Source organism: Callionymus lyra, chromosome 2 (assembly GCF_982586985.1).
Source record: "Callionymus lyra chromosome 2, fCalLyr1.hap1.1, whole genome shotgun sequence".
NCBI classification, from domain to species: Eukaryota; Metazoa; Chordata; class Actinopteri; order Syngnathiformes; family Callionymidae; genus Callionymus; species Callionymus lyra.
In genome coordinates, this window is record NC_141819.1 from 18,887,706 (window position 1) to 18,906,372 (window position 18,667).

An 18,667-nucleotide genomic window follows, 5' to 3' on the forward strand; every position below is an offset into this window, starting at 1 on the left:
TTAAACTTTATTTCATTTTAAGTTTGATTAAATCATGATCAAGACATGTTTCTATCATTAACCTACTCATTGTATGTTTCTAGTGTAGCTTCAAGAAGCCCTGTTGAATACAATGAAACCTCATATTTTTAACCGTTTGCATCTCATACTAAACTCCGAAAAAACAAGACTCTGCTTCATGAAGCTTCATCAGCACGTCACTATATGTGGCACAGTTTAGAGGAGGATTCTGGGTCCAAGGACAGAAGCACTGTTAGCCATATACAGATGAAGTGTTTGTTTTGAAAGAGACAGATTTGTTCGGAATGAGGGTTGTCAACTCAGAGATGAAGTGGCCTGGAAGAAGGAGAGCCTGCAAACCCCTTGGTGGATATAGTGTTCCTGTAGCCAGTGGAGTCTCTATCAATGAAATATTTATACAAACACTGACTCATAATTTAAACAGGGTCTAAGGGGCACGCTAACATTATGCTATTGTTGCCTTTTTCACCAATATGATCTTGTTTAGCTGACCATCTCAGTATTCTGAATGGACCTCTATTGTACTTGTCAGCATGTGTACGTGTGTACAAATCTCTTTTAATTGAAATATTTATTAGAAAATGTGATTAAGCCCCGCCCACTGAAAACACACACTGGAGATTAAATCTTGTTTACCATAACAACACACAGTCCGCTGTGATTGGTCAAGCACTGAGGTTAGTCACCACGTATCATCAATACAGGAAGTCTCCACCTCCTGGGATTCGTTGAATATATATAAGTGGCCCTTTATTATCTTTTTGTTTATTCCACAACTTCATCCACACATCTTTCTTTGTGCTATTGGCAAGGGTGAACGAAGAAAGTAAAAGGATAAAAGGGTGAACCACAAAGCTATTCTCTCTCAAAGCACTCTGGGGCCAGGTTTTGAACTTGTATGGTCCCAGTGACTGAAAAGCTTGTAAGGATACTACATACTTAAAATGCAAAATAATTGTCAAATTATGTAACTTCATCCTGAACGTCACCCGTGGTGCTCCCAGTGCAACAAATAAGGTTTTTTGGATACAAAAACAAGAAAAAAGAGCAATATATATATATTTTTTTTACATATTCCTTTACCTCTCTTTAAGAGATGTAATGTTTAATATGTGATTAGAAGAGATAGCCAGAGAAGAAAGAACGATGCGAAGATAACCAAGCAGCAGAGATAAGGACAAGTACTTTACTCCAGCCGTCTTGAATAATCAAAGACTAACCCTCCCCACAGAAAAGCCCTGGAAAGCAGAACATTGAGCATTCATAAATTATCAGTCGGTCTTTTGATGTGTCAGAAGATTGAGCTTATTTCACCTTAACTAACTTTGAGTTTTACCTTGCATAAACTGTGTTAATACAGAGTTTATGATTGTTTTGTCTTGGACGGATATATTTTTTTGGTCAAACAGCAACTAATGTGAAATCCCAACGGGCTCACTCACATGTTTTAAATGCTGAAGTCTTTCTTTCCAAGATGCAGTAAGTCCCTCATCATGACCATGTTTTGAAGTTATTACGAGGGGTCCATTATGACGTAATAATTTCTGATACATTGAGTCCCTTGGAGGTGGAGACAAACCCTTAGACATTAACAATCACAGGAGAGTGGGTGTGGTTATGGTAAACTAGATTTAATATCCAGTAAAAACAAGTGTTTTCAGTGGGCAGGGCTTAAGAACGTTGTCTAATGTAAATATTTAAATGAAAAGAGAGTTTTGTACAAACAGACACATACTGATAAGAGGTCCAAGATCTATTTAAATCAGTTTTCCCTTCAAGCCAATGTTTAGGACACAAAATCCTCTATATCAGGGGCTTATTGTGACAGATGTCATGTTTAGTAGACGTGTATTGAGGACAGGGTCTTGTCATGATCAGATGATTTGCCTGGGAACATTTTGTGACAGAACTGATATATTTATGACAAACATAAATAAACAAAACTAGAACACGGAAATAATTAATAACCTTAAAAATAAAAATCACATAGATTCATGCACTTCCCAACAATGACACCCAGTTTCCCTGCCCTTACCCAACGCCTCAACCCCAAAGCCTCCTAAATCTGAATTATTTTAAATGTTATGCATATAGATGAACAGCTTTTTTTCGTACAGAATGTGAGACAAAAATTGAGGCTTGGCAGAGGATGGCTTTATTCCATCCACCTCTGGGTTATGGGCACAGCACGCCTCCGCTGCGCCACTCTGCTGCAAGGGTCTATCCTTTATTAGGATATGGTGCGTCAAACCTTGTGAATAAGGCTTTTTAAATTATTTTTCATGCCAACCTCCTTGATATTGTCAACGAAAACCCTGAGTCCTTTAAGTGGAGGTGCACAGCTGAGTTCAGACCGAGCAGGTGGCTATGCTAGACTTAGAATACTGAGCTATAGCAAAGCACAAACAGTATCCTGTAGGTATTTAACATTTTAAAATGTTGATTCCTGACTAAAATGATGAGAGGAATGACTTTCAGAAGCTCATCACGTGTATTAGAAACTCATTCTTGACTCAAGGCGCCCACATATACGCTTCGCAGCTCAGAAAAATCATCACCGATGTATGACCTTAGATGTAAGAGATGAAATATAACTTTGAGAAGAAGACTACAAGCTGTTGATGCTTGTTATAGGCTGATGAATTTCATGAAGTGATGACCTACTTTTCAGGATCTCCATCAATTCACAATATTTTTGCGGCCTCAGTCGGTTGATCTTGCTGGAAGTTTCAGAGGGTACTCTTGGTACTTAGGACATGATGGAAATGGGTAGAACTATCGCCCACATCTGACCAACTTCTGTGAAGCAGTTTTGTCAGTGAAGAGCAACATTGAAAGAATAGAGAGCACTACAGAAAGAATCATGACTGTTCACTTAGAAACCATCCAACAGAGAAAATAAATAAAAAGGTTTCATGTAAAACTTGTACTCAGAACTGGTTTTGCTTTTAATAAAGGGGATACATAGAAAATATTATTCAATCAAACCTACTTGGACAACATTCAAAAGTTAATGATATACTATTAAATAATGCAGTCTAGAGCTAAACATTAGTTTTTCTCATATAAAATGTGTTTTTTTTGTTTGTTTGACATTAGTGTTACAATCAGACAGATGAATCATTGCAAGCTTTTCTTTTCTATAGTCTTTACTGATTTTCAAGTTAAGACAATTTTGTTCTGTCCGTACCACAAAGTTTCCCACTAGATCTCTTTAATTATCCTTATCTCACTTGTCTGTGAGTGACCAGAATGGTTCTGCAGATGGCAAGAGTCTGCAGCGGAAATCATTGGGGCACACAGTGAAAATCTGAGGTGATCATTCCGTCCCCTTTGGAGTTCTACCAGTAATGTAACACTTGGAAATTGAATACAAAGGTCTTTGCCTTTGTGCCACAAACCCAATCATCCAGCCCAAAAACAAAAGTTCACATAGCACAGATCATATACAGAAGCCCAGTAGACTTTCTTCTTCCATATTTCATGTCCTCTTGTCCCTACAGGCGTTTGCCCGTAACAGCTTTTTTGAGCCTGATACCCGATTTGTTCATCCCTGACACAAAAGAAGACCATAGGTGAAGTATATATTTCATACATATATGATCTGTCCGTTGAGAGTGCAGTTGTAAAAACAAATATTATTGTACGATAAAGGTCACAGAGTCAAACGTTCTGTTCCAGCTGTGTCTTGGATTTAACAGCATAATTCCACAGTGACTTGCTTACCTTTTATCTACACCATGCAATCAAGAAGAAAATAAGCCATTTCACAAAATTATAATTGGCTGCCCTCAAACCTGAACCTCTCTTTACACTTTATATATCTCAGGAATAAAGTGGGAGAGAAACAAATTAAGATTCACACTGAGAGGAATGACTATGAAAAAAACGTTGAACATTTTTGTTAAGATTAAACAGAATCCACACAGTCGCAAACCCCGCCAGTTGGACTGTCGTGCTCCTGCCTGATTAAATTTTTACTCATCCTTACAGATGACAATTTAACATAGCCCAGGCCTACTATTAAACTTCAATAAACCACGGTACATATACCCTGTTCCACTATCGTCCCTGCCAGTTTGTGGATCCAGTTTTCTTGCACAAGTGACTGTAATACTGATCCTATCAATTTATTACAGCTTACTTTCCCTCTCCATTCTGCCATTCATAAGTAAATACTAACAAAGTACATGTTGAGTGTCAAATCCTCTTCCAACAGGGACGGTGTTCAGTTGATGAGGTCGTTTTAAAACCCAATCCCAAACTTCTTAGACAAAAAGAAATATAGTCAATAAGGAAAGTATTCAAACCTCTTCGCTTAAACCACAGCTTTTACTGACTAATTCCACAAGTAATCCGTTTTCTCATCAATCAATGCACAATACCCCTTAATGATGAAGTGGTAAAAGTTATTTTTCTTAATGTAATAGAACACTTTAATCTCACAGATGCATTTTCACAGTCAAAATGAAAATGATTGACCTTGACTAGAAAACTTGACTAGAGAGCTCCTGCTGCAAATTCACTTGATTGGAAATGATTATGAGAAGCACACACCTGTCTATATAAGCGCCCCAAGGAGCAAAAACCAAGGCTAGAGTGGAGGAGGAATGGTCTTCGGAACTCTGAGACACTGTTGTGTCGCCGCACAGATCTATGGGAAGGGTACTAAATATTCTTGGCTTCATTGACGGTTCCAAAGAGCACAGTGGCCTCCATCATTCAGAAATGGAAAAAGTTTAAAACCACCGTGACTCTTCCTAGAGATGGTGGCCCCTCCAAACTGAACCAAAGGTGGAGAAAGCCGTTAGGTCAGGGAGGTTACCAAGAACCAAAGGAGCACTCTGAGAGAGCCCCAGCATCACTGAGAGGAGCTGGGATAACCATGCAGAACCGTCTCTACAATACTCCACAAACTAAGCCTTTACAGAAAGATGCTTCTCCTTAGTTAAAGGCACATGAACAGCTGCCAGGAGTTTGCCATAAGGCTCGTAAAAGACTCTCAATCAATGATGAACCTGAAAGTCCTGCATGGAAGCAACCAGGGACCAGTCATCATCTGGCTAATAACACCCCGTCCCTTATGGTGAAGCATGGTGGTGGCTGCACTTCAGCATCAGGAAGTGAAAGACTTCAAGAAGGGGAGGATTCATGGAGCCGTGTAAAAAAATACTGGATGAAAACCATCTCCAGAGCGCACAGGACTTCTGACTTTGTCGTAGATTCATCTTTTAACAGGATAACGGCAAAGATAACAAAGCAATGGTAATTGGGTGAAAGTCCTAGAGTGGCCTAGTTTTTCCCAAGATGTCAGCGAAAAGTAGTGTAGCGTCTTTGATCAGAAGGTACAGCATGATAATGGACTGTTTTGATTACATTTTCTTCGGCTCTACAGCTCAGCTCTAACTGATCAAAATGAAATTGAGTCCAGGTATAAGGTATAAGGAAGCAGAGAGTTGCAAGAGGGCTGACTTATCTCTGAAGCATAGTGCTAGCAAACCACCTATAAGATATACCAGACTCTTCTTCCTACTTTCAGGACTAGTTTAGTTCCATCCTAGTCCAAAATTATCTTATGTTTTATATTGTTTGGTGTTCTCCTTTATAGCCGTCATTCCCAGGCCACAAAAACCAATTTCAGTCCAATCATATTAAATGACAAATCCTTCAGGTGTGTTAAAGGGGCAAAAGTGTTCGACCGTTGCTAGGTTTTACAATCCTAGTCTTTAAAGCTGTGACATCAAAATATAGAAAACCTTTTTACTGGAATATTTTGCATAAACGACAAGTGCAAGCAAGAGTTTTCTGGCGCACACCAGGACTGTGATTTAATAATCTGCTTTTATTTAATTTAGCTCATTTTTTACACAGCCCAAAGCCTGAAGCGGAACCAGTATTTGGGTGGCCAGCCATCTGTTCGCGCTGCGTGATTTAGCTTTCTTACCGTGTATGTATATTTGTTATAAGTGTGTGTATGTGTGTATCTGTGTGAGAAGCTGCTGCAGTAGCAGCAGAACCATGTCGGGAACAACATAACTTATTAGTTCAGTGTGCTCGCTCTGCTCCGCCATCCATCAATCACATCCGCTGTATTTAATTGTCTGAAAGCCATGTTTAGATCCGGCAAACTGCCACTTAATTCGAGGCAACGTGCGCGATCGGAACTGGGGAAATAATCTGGTGATGGATGACTGTGACCCTCCTCCGGGTAGACTCTCCACCGGCCGACAGCACGATGGATCGGGCCATGTGGGGAAAGAAGAACAAGGACCAAGGAACAGAAAAGAGAAGAGAAACTTACTATCCAGAGACTGGCTCCAACTTTTTATGTGCCCTTAGGCCAGACAAGCGCTCAAGGGAATAACAAGTGTCTCCTTCAACAATTCCTCCAGTTTTCGGGACACATAGAACAGAAGGAATCCAAAAATAGCCTGGCAATATTTCTTTGTGTGTGCGAGTGTGTCTGCTGACTTGCACAGACCTTTAAGAACAATCAAGATGTTCAAAGTGGGTTAGAAGACAGTGTTCAAAAACATTTTGAAGGCTCCATTAGGAAAAGGTGATAACCATGTGAATGCATTTATTGAGAGACAACTCAATATATGACCAACAACATTCTACTGTTCCGGACAAATACCTGCAATCACTGGCTGAATCGGTGAAGGCAGGCACGTGTCACTGTTGCCCCTCTGAGGTCTTAACCTTAAAAACTAATGAACCTAGTAATTGTATTTGTCAAGCATTTCATTACTACATACTATTTTTAAGAGCCAAGTATAAAATGATTTGAAGTTCTCTTGAATTAACTGTGTAAAGCAATAGATAATGTACCAGAGAGTGACATCTAGTGGACTCCCGAAAAATAAGGACACCGTTTCATGAAGCTTCATCAATGAATTTAACACCTTTTTTTTCTTTCGGATTCAGATTATAGACTTTCTTCATGTCAAAATTTCATTGCTTGGCAACCTTTTAAAAAACACAGCATAGGGTGATTGTATAAATATTAATAAGTTATAAATAGAGTAATATAATATAAACAGAATAAATAAATGTTTTAAATATCGCATATAATATATTTATATAGTAGTGCAATAGTGCAATATATATATATATATAAATAGAACAAATAAATAATGTTTTAAATAGTGCATTGCTCGAAGTTATATTGCATTGAGCAGTCTGATGGAGGGAAGAAGCTGTTGCTAAATTTCTTTCTGTTCTGCATCGGCAATTGACAACAGAATACACACCTTATCCACTATGATTGCTATACAGCAGGAATATCGAATTCAGAAGCATATTTGTGTTGTCTATCTTTGTTAAAGATGTGTATATACAACGAGGTAAATACTGTAAGACGGCATCCCACAAACCCCAGTAGAAACTTTACAAAAACAACCATTTTGTTACTTTAATGATGGTATACTCTTCAGTTGTCACTGTAACCAGAAATAAACTTCCTTTATCTACTTCACTTAAAAACATGTGTGTATTGCAGAAAGCAATTTACAGAAGTTGTTATTAACATTATTTAATTGTTACAAGAATGCTCTGCCAAGAGGGAAAATAGTGTTGGCAGCAAGTGAGACCCAGAATAATGGCAGGTGGTGATCGACTCCAACAGCTGAAATTGATTCAAATGACATAAGAAATAAAAGTTACAAGTTAGTTTTCTGTTTGCACTGAGTCTGGCAGGTGGACAAGATCATCTCCACCTCCTTATATGGTGATCATTGTCTATTCATGGGCAGAGATGTATGCTTATTACTGTATAACAGGATAGATCAGCATTCATCATTATATACACGTTTTTAAGATCGGTTTCAAGTGTCCGTGTGGTTCATGGATCTGAAGTAAGTAGCTTTGAAGTTGTCCTACGTACCTATATGATGTTCCAAGTCCGACCCTTGCTTTACGCACTATTATTATGAAGTGCACATCAAAGAAACAGCCACTATAAACATTGATCAAAAATTAACACACACGCGTTTGAAGTTACATGGGTGGATGTTAAATTATTTACAAACTTCTAGTACTTTCTCATTCTGATCCGTTTTTTTTTTTTCCACATGTTTTTATCAGCCATTTATAACACATTACGGATCAAAATGTGCAGAAATTATAGGCTTGTTTTTTATAATAGAATTAACAAAATGATCCGATATTTTGAGCCTGCTCTGTGTAGTATATGGTTCCTGTGGAGTGAGGCGGATTCGTACCGTGCCTCACCTTCGGGGTTTGATGGTGTGTGTTGGAGAACACTGAATAGACACCGAGCAAAGATTGTGTATGAACAGGAAGTTGTGGGTCTTATTTAAAAAAAAAAATGTCAGTAGAAGACGTAACACCAGGAAAACCGATGATGTCAGTCGATAAAGATCGAAATGGATTCTGAAAGTTTAAAACAAAAACTGTACATTCCACCTGGGACATTTCTAGTTATTGTTTAAATGTAATGATTTACAGTTGAAATCTTGTTAGCCTTCATCTTATACCTTTCAAATGAGCACCTGATTGTGCTTGTAAATAAACTACTGGCTTTAATCTGTATGTAAATAATAAACATTTTTCTGCAGTAATTTACAACAATGTAAGAGCCAAGTCAAAAAAATTAAATAAAGTCGTGTTTTTATCTTTGTTTTTTTCTGATCGCAAAGAGGGTCATCTTCAGGGTTAATGGAAATATAATTTACACGTTAAAATGGAGGCGCTGAAAGAGTTATTCCATGCTGAAGTGAACTATGTTGATATGTATGCACAAAGGAAATGTGCTTGGATTTGTGCGTAAAGATTCATACATTTGAATATATACTTTCTGGATTTGAGAGTATGACCATTTTTAGCCCGGGAATTCATGCAATTCTTAGGACATGAGGCCCCAGGTCTTTTAGTATCTGGAAGATACTTGGGCTGTGTCCCAAGTCCTTGTCTTAGCCCTTCCCCTTGACACTTAATTTGAAGGGGAAGACGAAGGGGAAGTGCTAAGACGGAGACTTGGGACATAGATGCTTACATTTTTCACAAAACAGGAATAGCCAGGGCTTGTTTTCTACAACCTCAAGTTCTTCAATCAACATTCTTTTAGGAAAAAACAAAACCGTACCTTCACAGTTCCAACTGCAGAGTAGGCTGCATAGGCCTGGTCAGGTGACCCCTGCTGGTCACATGGTTTCCCGTTTGGCTGGAAGCATTGGTTGCTGGCGGTGTCCGTGATCGTGTTGGGGGAGGATCCGACCGAGCTGACCAGCACCGTGTGATTGTAGAGCTGGACGTGGGTCAAGCCCAAACCCACCCACTGACTGTAGAGGTATCTGGCCCGGGCCTCCTCGCCGTCGTCAGGGAGGACGGCGAACGACCTGAAAGTAGAAAATGACCAAGTCAATTTCTCTTTAAGGTTCTGGGATTCAAAAGATACAATCAAGAAACAGGAGTCAAGAAACAATAAGACATTTGCCCTGATTGGGTTAAAGAAGAATAAATAGCTGACATAGCAGAAAAAACCGTCAACCTTAGCAATATTTGCTGCACCAGATCAAGTCCATACAACATAATAATGATAATTTTTTTTTTGATAAAACCTTACAAGAATTCCTTGTAACCAATCAGAAGGAAATGTTCACTATAGAGGAAAATCATTTGTGTCTTCCCAAGTTGACATGGGCGAAGCTGTTAACATCTTAATCTGGCAAACAACTTTTTAAATGTGTAGTTTGACCCTTGTGCTATCTCAGAAGTACTGGAATAAAATGCGTTATTTTTCCATACCACTCACATCCTTCACCTTTACTTTCTTCCTTTTGAGCTCAGGAAATTATTTTGTTGTGCATGCATGTGTTTCTCTTATATGTGATATCTTCCAGTTATATATATTTCAGTACGACAAGCAGAATAGGCATTCAGCAAACGGATACACATTAATCCGTGATACATGTGATATTTCACATTTTCACCACATTTTTCAATGATGTGTTTGGTTGTGTAGTTTATGTAAAATAAATAACGTTTCAATATCACCAAAGCTTGAAAAATTACCTTTAGGTACAGCACCTTCTGTTTTTAAATGTAGTTTGATTTGTTTGCTTAAAACTGTCAGTAAGTTTCACTCACATCCATGCTCTCTTTAGTCTCGTTCAGTTTAATTTGAAAGAAAAGTTGACTATTTTACTCTTATTTTAGTCACTAAACAATCTCAACATGCACGTCTAGTCCTCACCAAGAAGAAGTAACCAACATTTTCTCTCAGCAGAACTCATCTCACTTACCATTGTTATAAACCTAATACTGAAGATCCATTAGAATGCATTAGTTTAATTGCAGTAAATGTGGGTTTTTCTGTGAACAATATTTCTTCCAAGCACGAAGCCATGTTATCGAATGCACCAGGTTTATTACAATACGTGTTAACTTATGAATAAATTCAAAATTGACTTTCCTCTTTTGTATACGAGTGACTGTGCTAGTCTGCTTCGCTATTCCAGGCTTAATGTTGCCAGCTATTGTTGCATCTCTTTAATTCTCCTCTGGGACTGGAGTTTCTGCTAATAGTCCAAAAAGTTTTCACTTCAGTTAATTAGCGACTCTAACTTGATGTGGGAGCAGGTGCCAATGATTGTCTGTTCGCATGTGTCAGTGCAGTGATCGACTGCGAAAAAAGGTCTAAAGTCAGCAGGAAGGGTCTCTGGATCCTATTAGTCCGTCCGAGAGATGCATCAGTAATGAGAAGACAGAGTTTACTTTGATCTAAAAGGCATCCATGGTAACTGGTCGGATAATGTCCTGGGTGGATTATTACAAACAAGTTCTGGTTTTGGACCAATTTGAACTAAAGTGATAATTGGAAACACCATCTTTTGAATCAAAATGTCATGTTAATAAAAGTTAACTTTTCGTTAGCAGAGAAAACAGTCTTGAGAAAACTTGGCTTTACCCAGTACATGACGTTATTAGCAGTGTTATATAGTAATACATGTTAAAATACACTTAAAGTGATAGTTCACCGAAAATTTAGTTAGAGTAATCTGTTCCTCTTTAGATATCCTTTTCGTTATAGACAAAAATGTAAGTCCATTTTGATGACTCAGGTTCATCTTTGTCCAAAACGACAACCCTCAAAACACCCAAATACATCCATGGTGTTCGTCTGTAACGTCCATCTTGTAATGAAGCCTCGACACAAGGAATCATTCCTAAAAAAATTAAACAAGTCCATATTTTAAGCTTGTTTTTAGCAGATGCTTCTAGGCTATCGGGCGGCTAAATTTTGCGCACTGACCGCTTTAGAACTTTAACTTTAGTTCATTTATTTGTATTTATTTGATTTTGTCTAAGGCACTGAAACAGCTTCAGCAAAATGTTTTAACGTGTTTTCACATATGTTTTTATATACTGTATATCAATAGATATATATATAGGTATAGATAGATATAGATATATAGAGAGACATATTAAAAAGAGAAGGGAGTCTTCTCTCCTCAACACTCATTATAAGTGCGTCGTCTGCAATTTGGTGTTGAAGGTTGTTCACAACACACATGCACACACTCGCACATGGCCTTCCAGTTTCCCTAATTGCAGAAAAAGACATGTCAATAAAAATTGATCTAGAACTTATTGAGTCTCGTCTGCTGCTTTGTTTGCTTCTCGATGTTTACTCTCTTTATTGTTCCGACTCCGAGCAGACCGGACCTGCTAGTGCAGCAATAAAGGCGTTGTGTGGGAGGATTTTATGTCGTGACTGATCTTTTAGGAAGCCAGAATGGACTAGATGCTTCAGATTTTTAGTGTACTGAAATAGATGTGAGCTGTTGAAAGCAAAATATTATAGAACAGAGACCGCCATCTAGTGGGCTTTGAAAATATAGACACTGCTTCATAAAGCTTTATTAAGACATGAAGAGAACCGATTTTTGACCGTAAATATATTTAGTATACATGGAATGCTATAGTTAACTAGCCGTTGTAGTTTGCAGGCACATCTATGTAGAATACAAAATAAACCCCAATCTCAAGATGGATAACTGCAGAGAAAAGCTTTTTTGTGGATCTAATCATCCCGAGCAACAGCAACATCTAGAATAAGAAACACGAGTACCTGGAAAAATACCAGGGTCTCCATGATGAGCTAGAGAAAGCCCAGAGGGTGAAGGCCACAGTAGATCCTCAATCATGTGTCAAATGTTGAAGGCTTATTCTCCAGGATACAGTAAAGTCCCTTATCATGACTTATCATTTTTTTCAAGTTATTACTTTATGAAGTTCTCCCCCTTCTGAAATTTCTGCGAATGGGAGGTTACGAGAGCGGACTCCTTTATGACATTATAATCTCCTTCAGCCAGCTGTAATCCGGCCCTGCTTTGTTTATACAACGAGTCCCTAGGAGGTGAATTGATGACCTGCGGTGTCAAACCTTGATGTGTGACTAATCACAGCAGAGTGGGTGTGATTATACAGTAATAAACAAGATTTAATCTCCAGAAAAAAAGTTTTTTAGTCGGCGGGGCTTAAGCACATATTCTAATGTAAATATTTCAACAAAAAGAGAGGTTTTTTTTTACAAACAGTCACATACTGATGTACAATAGAGGTCCAACATCTATTTAAGACATACTTAAATCAACACATCATTTGGGACCAGACCAAATAGCTGGCTACAATTCTGTCTTCCTGTTTTTTTTCCACAACAGAGAAAATGCAGTGAAAAAAACATTTATTCTAACAGATATAGATCTGCTGCCATGACCACTGTCATGACTACATCATTGTCCCTTTAACCCTTTACAGGTCTTCTCTGCCGAGTTTCGTTTTTTCCGGCTAACTTCTGAATCCTGTCCGTGTCTGAAACGTGTTGTATTTACATTAAATATAAAAGTAAATAGTAATAGTAAATATTTAATAAGATCAACGGTTGGAAAAGAGAAAATAAAACTTGAGCAATAAGAATAATAAAAAGGTAACAACATGTTGTGCACGTGCAGCATCTGTGTGTGTGTGTGTGTGTGTAAACTATCAGAAGCAGATGGCTAAAACACAGCATTCTGTCGTTCTCGACTCAATGAGCTGCCTGACATAAATCACTAGGAAACACATCACGTGCTGTTGTGTGTGTTTGCTAATATGTTTATTGACGGAGACCCTTGTCCTTTTCCCAAGCAGTTGGCTGACTTCTTCCACGGATTGGGAAACTTGCCTGGTAGTGATGACACACAGTGCCCCGAGACACGATGAGTGCGACTGTGAAAGACGCTCCCACGTCCAAGCCTAGCTCGTCCCTTTTTTTTTGTCCCTGTGGGGAAATGTCTTCGTTGGAAAACCTTTTTTTTTCCGGGCAGATTTTCCCGAAAACAGTTGTATGGAGCGAGTATTTGAAAACATAGGCTTGTGTTTACTATCAATCAAATTATGTGTGGAGTCTTATCTGCTCATTGTGTGAATTCTCTTCTTTTCTTCCGTCTTCTGACCTGCACTTTGTTCCGCTTCTTCTCCCACAAATTTTATCCGATTTGATTTCAAACTTGTATCAATACAACTCGTTCCCGTTATTCAGGCTATGTTCTATCTTTCTTTTATCTCTTTCCTTCTTTCTTTTATTCCACTTTTTCTACCCTTTTATTCCCCCCATTCATTTCAATGGGGAAACTCTTCAACTCATGTTTCAACTCCTTCCACTGTAACCTACTACTTATACTTCTACTACTACTTCCACTACTACAACTTCCACTACTACAACTTCCACTACTACTACTTCCACTACTACTAATTCAACCACTACTACTTCCACTACTACTAATTCAACCACTACTACTTCCACTACTACTAATTCAACCACTACTACTTATTCCTCTACTTCTTCCACTACTACTAATTCATCCACTACTACTTCCACTACTACTAATTCCTCTACTACTTCCACTACTACTACTACTAATTCTACTACTTCTTCCACAACTACTAATTCCACTACTACTTATTCCACTTCTACTTCCACAACTACTAATTCCACTACTACTACTTCCACTACTACTACTTCCACTTCTAAATTCACAACTACTACCTTCATTACTACGTTTTCTACTACTAATTCCACTACTACTTCCAATACTACTAATTCAACTACTAATTCCACTAATAAATCCTCTACTACTTCCAGTACTACGAATTGTGTGAATTCTTGTCAGCATTCACACTGCATTTTCATCTGGAAATGCAATCTTTCTAGTTCCTAGTTGCCTCTACATCAAAATTACTCAGAAATAATTCACTATATAATACACCAAAATTCATACAGATACAGTCATATAAATAGAAAAATGATAAGTGCAACCATTTAAAAAAAAAAGGTTATAAATCAAGTAGTAACTTCTGTGTGTATGACGTGACTAATAGACAGAAAACATGGAGTGACTAAAAGCATTTGTCGGTACAATGTCATAGCTATTATTCTAAGAAGTTACGTTGGTACTTACAAACGTGTAAAAGATCTTAAATCTTTTTTCTTATTCTTTTTATCATTTTATTTGTCCACAAACAAAGGTACCTTCAGTTGTACCAGACACTTAAATCAACAAGAAATTGAAAAAAAAAGGAAGCTATAATCATTTGTTTCACGACTGTACACCAAGATTGATAATCACCCTTTGTATAGTTGCAAATTAATCTCTTGGATTTGTCTGGCTTGCCAGGGTCACGGGGTGCTGGCGCTGGTCCTGCGTGACATTGAAGACAAAGGACACAAACACAGGTTTCAACACCTGGCCATGGCAGATGTTCATAACTCACCTCAAGCTATGTAAAACAAAACCAGTCTGGCTGTTCTTAACCACCATCAACAATTACCCGATTGTTTTTCGTAATAAAGAGGCTGTTTAGAATAATAATAAACAATAATCCATCCCCTTGTATTGGCTGTACAACACAATTTTAAACTCCAGTTTAATATAGAAATGGGGAATAAATCCACAGCATATGCATACTTACAACAATAAAAAAAAAAGTTGTTTTAATGCATTATTTATACTTGTTATGCAAATGAAGTTAAGGAGCCATTAGTGTCGGGGGACAAGCATATAAATCTGTGTTGTGTGGATGCTCACTGCGTGTAATTGTCCTGAGCTCAGAGCTTCCTTCTACCGAACTTGCCGGTGCCAGCTCTGACATCTGCTCAGGGTAATTTATTCCTCATTTATTTGCTCAACCAATTGCTCGGAAGACAATTCCTCTCTGTTCATACATGTCGGTCACATGGGTCCCGATCCAAGTGGTGAGCGCCGCTCTCCCATCGTCATTGGAAATCTTTGGCGGCGCACAGGATCCAAGCGCAGTCAAGATGACTGATCATGCCAATGAAGGCACTTCCATACTTTTCTAAATGTTGTACGGTTGGATTTATGGTGCATGCGGGATGAATTAGGAACATTACGACTCAAGAGGATATAAAGTGAATTAACCACATTTATTCAGGTGCTCAATCATTCGTGACCAATTTTTATTTATTTCTTTTAACCAGCGCCTGATACATCAATTAAGACGATTATGATAAAGGACTAGCACAATGACTTTATCTACCGATTTTCAGGGCTGCCAAATATCGAGCTTTGAGTGTGACACATTTCACATGCTTATATACTATACATTTATATTTTTTAAGTGATAAAAGCCTTTGGGCCTTCTTGTGTAAATCTAGCCAATCGCAAAAGGCACCACTCAATATTAACCAATCAGAAGCAGCAAGAGGCGGGTCTCAGCGTCTATCTTTCATTCCAGCACCAACGACAACATCGTAGTGCGTTCAAGCTATCGGTTGTTCGGGTTTCTCGAAGAGCCATTGGGAAGGAGGAAATAAACTTAATTTAATCAGTCTTCCTTGTAATACTTTATTATCATGGTCATACACTATTGTTGTTCACATTTTCTTTCTTTTTTTTAATCATTCAGTACTTCATTTTTATTGATAAACCAATCGTCACCCTATTAGTGGGTTTCAAATCATTTCCAGTGGCAGGTATTACATTTAAAATAACATAATTTTATAACATTTGAATGTAAAAATTTGAAAAAATAAAGGTAAGACCACAAAAAGTCTGATTTATTTTGTAAAAGATTGTAATGAAACTAAGAAACTCACAATACAATATTTAATAACTACATTTTTGCCTTACATAAAACATTCTTTTTTTTTTTCGGCTTTTCATTGAGCAATCTGTATTTAATTTATTCAAATATCAGAATTAAATACTTAGAAAAATCGTGGGTGTGTATTATTTAACACATGCATATATGTTAACATATATATTTAAACATTTGATTAAAAACATACAGATATATTAACATATAGAAAGTACATACCTGAGCACATAAAAATAAAGTTTAAAATAGTCTAAAAGCAACACACTTAGGACTGAAGAAAAGGCAACACAACAACAAGAACAAAAGACACTTCTATTTCTGGTTCAAAAGACTTCTAAACCTCTTCCGTCGAGGGAGTATATATTTGCCATCTCATGAAATATTGTTTATTTTTTTCAAGCTTGCAGTTTAGTTAGAAACGCTCACCCTCGCTGCTATACAGACAAATAGTTTGTAAAGGCTGTGTTGTGTCATCAATAAAGACTGTTGGGGCAATTATAGTTCTGTATTTATTTTAAAAATGAGAATAATTACAGTTTAAATATATATCATATAGCCCAGAAAATGGGGTACTCTCTATGAAAGAACCCAAGTCTTGCTGGGCCTCAGTGAGTTGAGGATTCCATATAACACAGAGAAAGAGCAGCAAACTTGTGTATAAGAATGTAAAACATTTTGGTTGCAGTACTGTCATGTCTCGGGAGTCTGAGATTGTTCTGTGCATGTCAGTCTGGCAAATAGATACGTCACCCTGACGGATGGATGCGACAGCTAGCAATAATGGGGACCTTTTAATGGATAAATAGTCACAGGACAGGTTTAAATGAAGACGCATCAGTGACACATGGTCAGGTCCCCTTTGAAAGTCAACATTGTGTTCTGTGACAGATGGTTATTCACTGGTAATTACACACGTTATTTAATGCTGCTGTCCATCACAAGTAGGCGTGGCAGGTAACAACTGGGTGTGCAACAATGTTAGTGTTCTTACTACTCAACAATATTTTTCTGAACCCTTGTGTTGTCTCTGGTCAAGATAACCAACCTCCATTGCTTCCACAAATACATATGCAGTGGTGGAGGTCGTTCACCTTGACCCAGAGTAGTATAAGGGATAACACAAACACATTTGTTTTCGGCCTTCAGGTCGCCTTGACCCATAAATGAGACAAGGTTTAAGCCTTAAGGCCTCACCATTGTCACAAATGACACAGATCTGATGGATAAAATTCATATTAATTTAGCCGTCTTTGACGTTTGACCTCTGTCCTTGTCCTTATCTTCTGTCAAAGATGATGGTTTTCTTGGTTGGATGAAAACATTTAGAGATGTTAAGCTGAAAAGTTTAACTTTGGTTAAAGGTAATTGACTGTGTTTGCATATGCAACAATAAAAAGGATAAAATAAGCAGTAAAGGCAGAGACGACATAAACGGTAATTCGAGAAAACCAATTAACAGTCTGATTTTGTATTTCACTGCTAATATTTGTGGATTCTTTACGACTACCTCCGTCACAAAACACTCTCATGAGACGCTTTAAAAAGATGGGAAATAGATGCATTATGCCGTTTATCCGCAGCTGAATTATGACCAGCTATTATCATTGCAGCTCATGGTGGAATGAAAGTAAATAGAAAATATAATTAAGAGGAGTTTCAGAGAAGGTGGATTTGTGGGTTTAAAAATACGAGTGTGTCTCGATGGAGGGCCCACGCTTGCTGGTGATTGATTAAAGAAAAGCTTCAATCATTCTTCCTTACATTGTACATATTGATCAAGACTGACATAAGTAGGTCAACCCTTGCTATGCCGAGGTTTGCACCCCTCGCTATAGGAACATAAAAAGACGACATGTCACCCCGGCAGCGTCACGTTCGAAAGGAGCGCCAGGAGGACAGGGAGCTGCGCGGAGTTCTGACACACACCAGGTGGCTTGAAAAGAAGGATCGTGACTTTGTGTCATCTAACTTTGTCATATCAATTCCGTGCTCTTTAAACAGTTCGCCGTTTCATCATCTGTATCGTGAACCCAGAAGTGACACCCACAGAGTCGAGCACTGCCACCTCCCTCGTGCCATCAAATACAACTCAGCATTTGGGGAAGTGTGAGGGAGTGAAGGGAGGAGTTGGATGAGATAATCCAACTTCTTCTGTTGATAAGTCATTTCTTAAAGGAGTCGATCTGATCCAGCCTTACACCCCAGCTCGGGCTCTGAGGTCTGTGGATCAGAATCTACTGATGGTTCCACGCACACGGTTCAGGACCAGAGGAGAGAAATCCTTCCAGGCTGTTGCTCCTAAGCTTTGGAACGATCTTCCTCTCCCTCTGTGTTTGATGATCTACTGACTCCTTCAAGAAACATCTTAAGACGTTTTTATTTGTTCAGGCTTTTCCTTGATTTTCTGGAACTCCTGTTGTGTTCTCAGTGTTATCTTGCCCTTAAAGTATAAACTTTATTGAATATTGTTTTGATTGTTTAAGCGCTTTGTGACCCTGGTCTGGAAAAGCGCTTTACAAAT

The 18,667-nt window shown here is 38.2% G+C and overlaps 1 protein-coding gene and 1 long non-coding RNA gene across 2 annotated transcripts in view; both read right to left on the reverse strand.

Moving 5' to 3' along the window:
- LOC148085778 (uncharacterized) overlaps positions 1-18,667 on the reverse strand; it is a 257,146-nt gene that overhangs the window by 180,655 nt on the left and 57,824 nt on the right. The window lies entirely within an intron of this gene.
- The window catches only part of naaladl2 (N-acetylated alpha-linked acidic dipeptidase like 2), a 250,632-nt gene that overhangs the window by 128,902 nt on the left and 103,063 nt on the right, over positions 1-18,667 (reverse strand). The window contains exon 6 of the mRNA XM_087783862.1: positions 9,128-9,380. Coding sequence (XP_087639988.1) covers positions 9,128-9,380 — 253 coding nt within the window. The remainder of the gene's footprint in view (positions 1-9,127; positions 9,381-18,667) is intronic.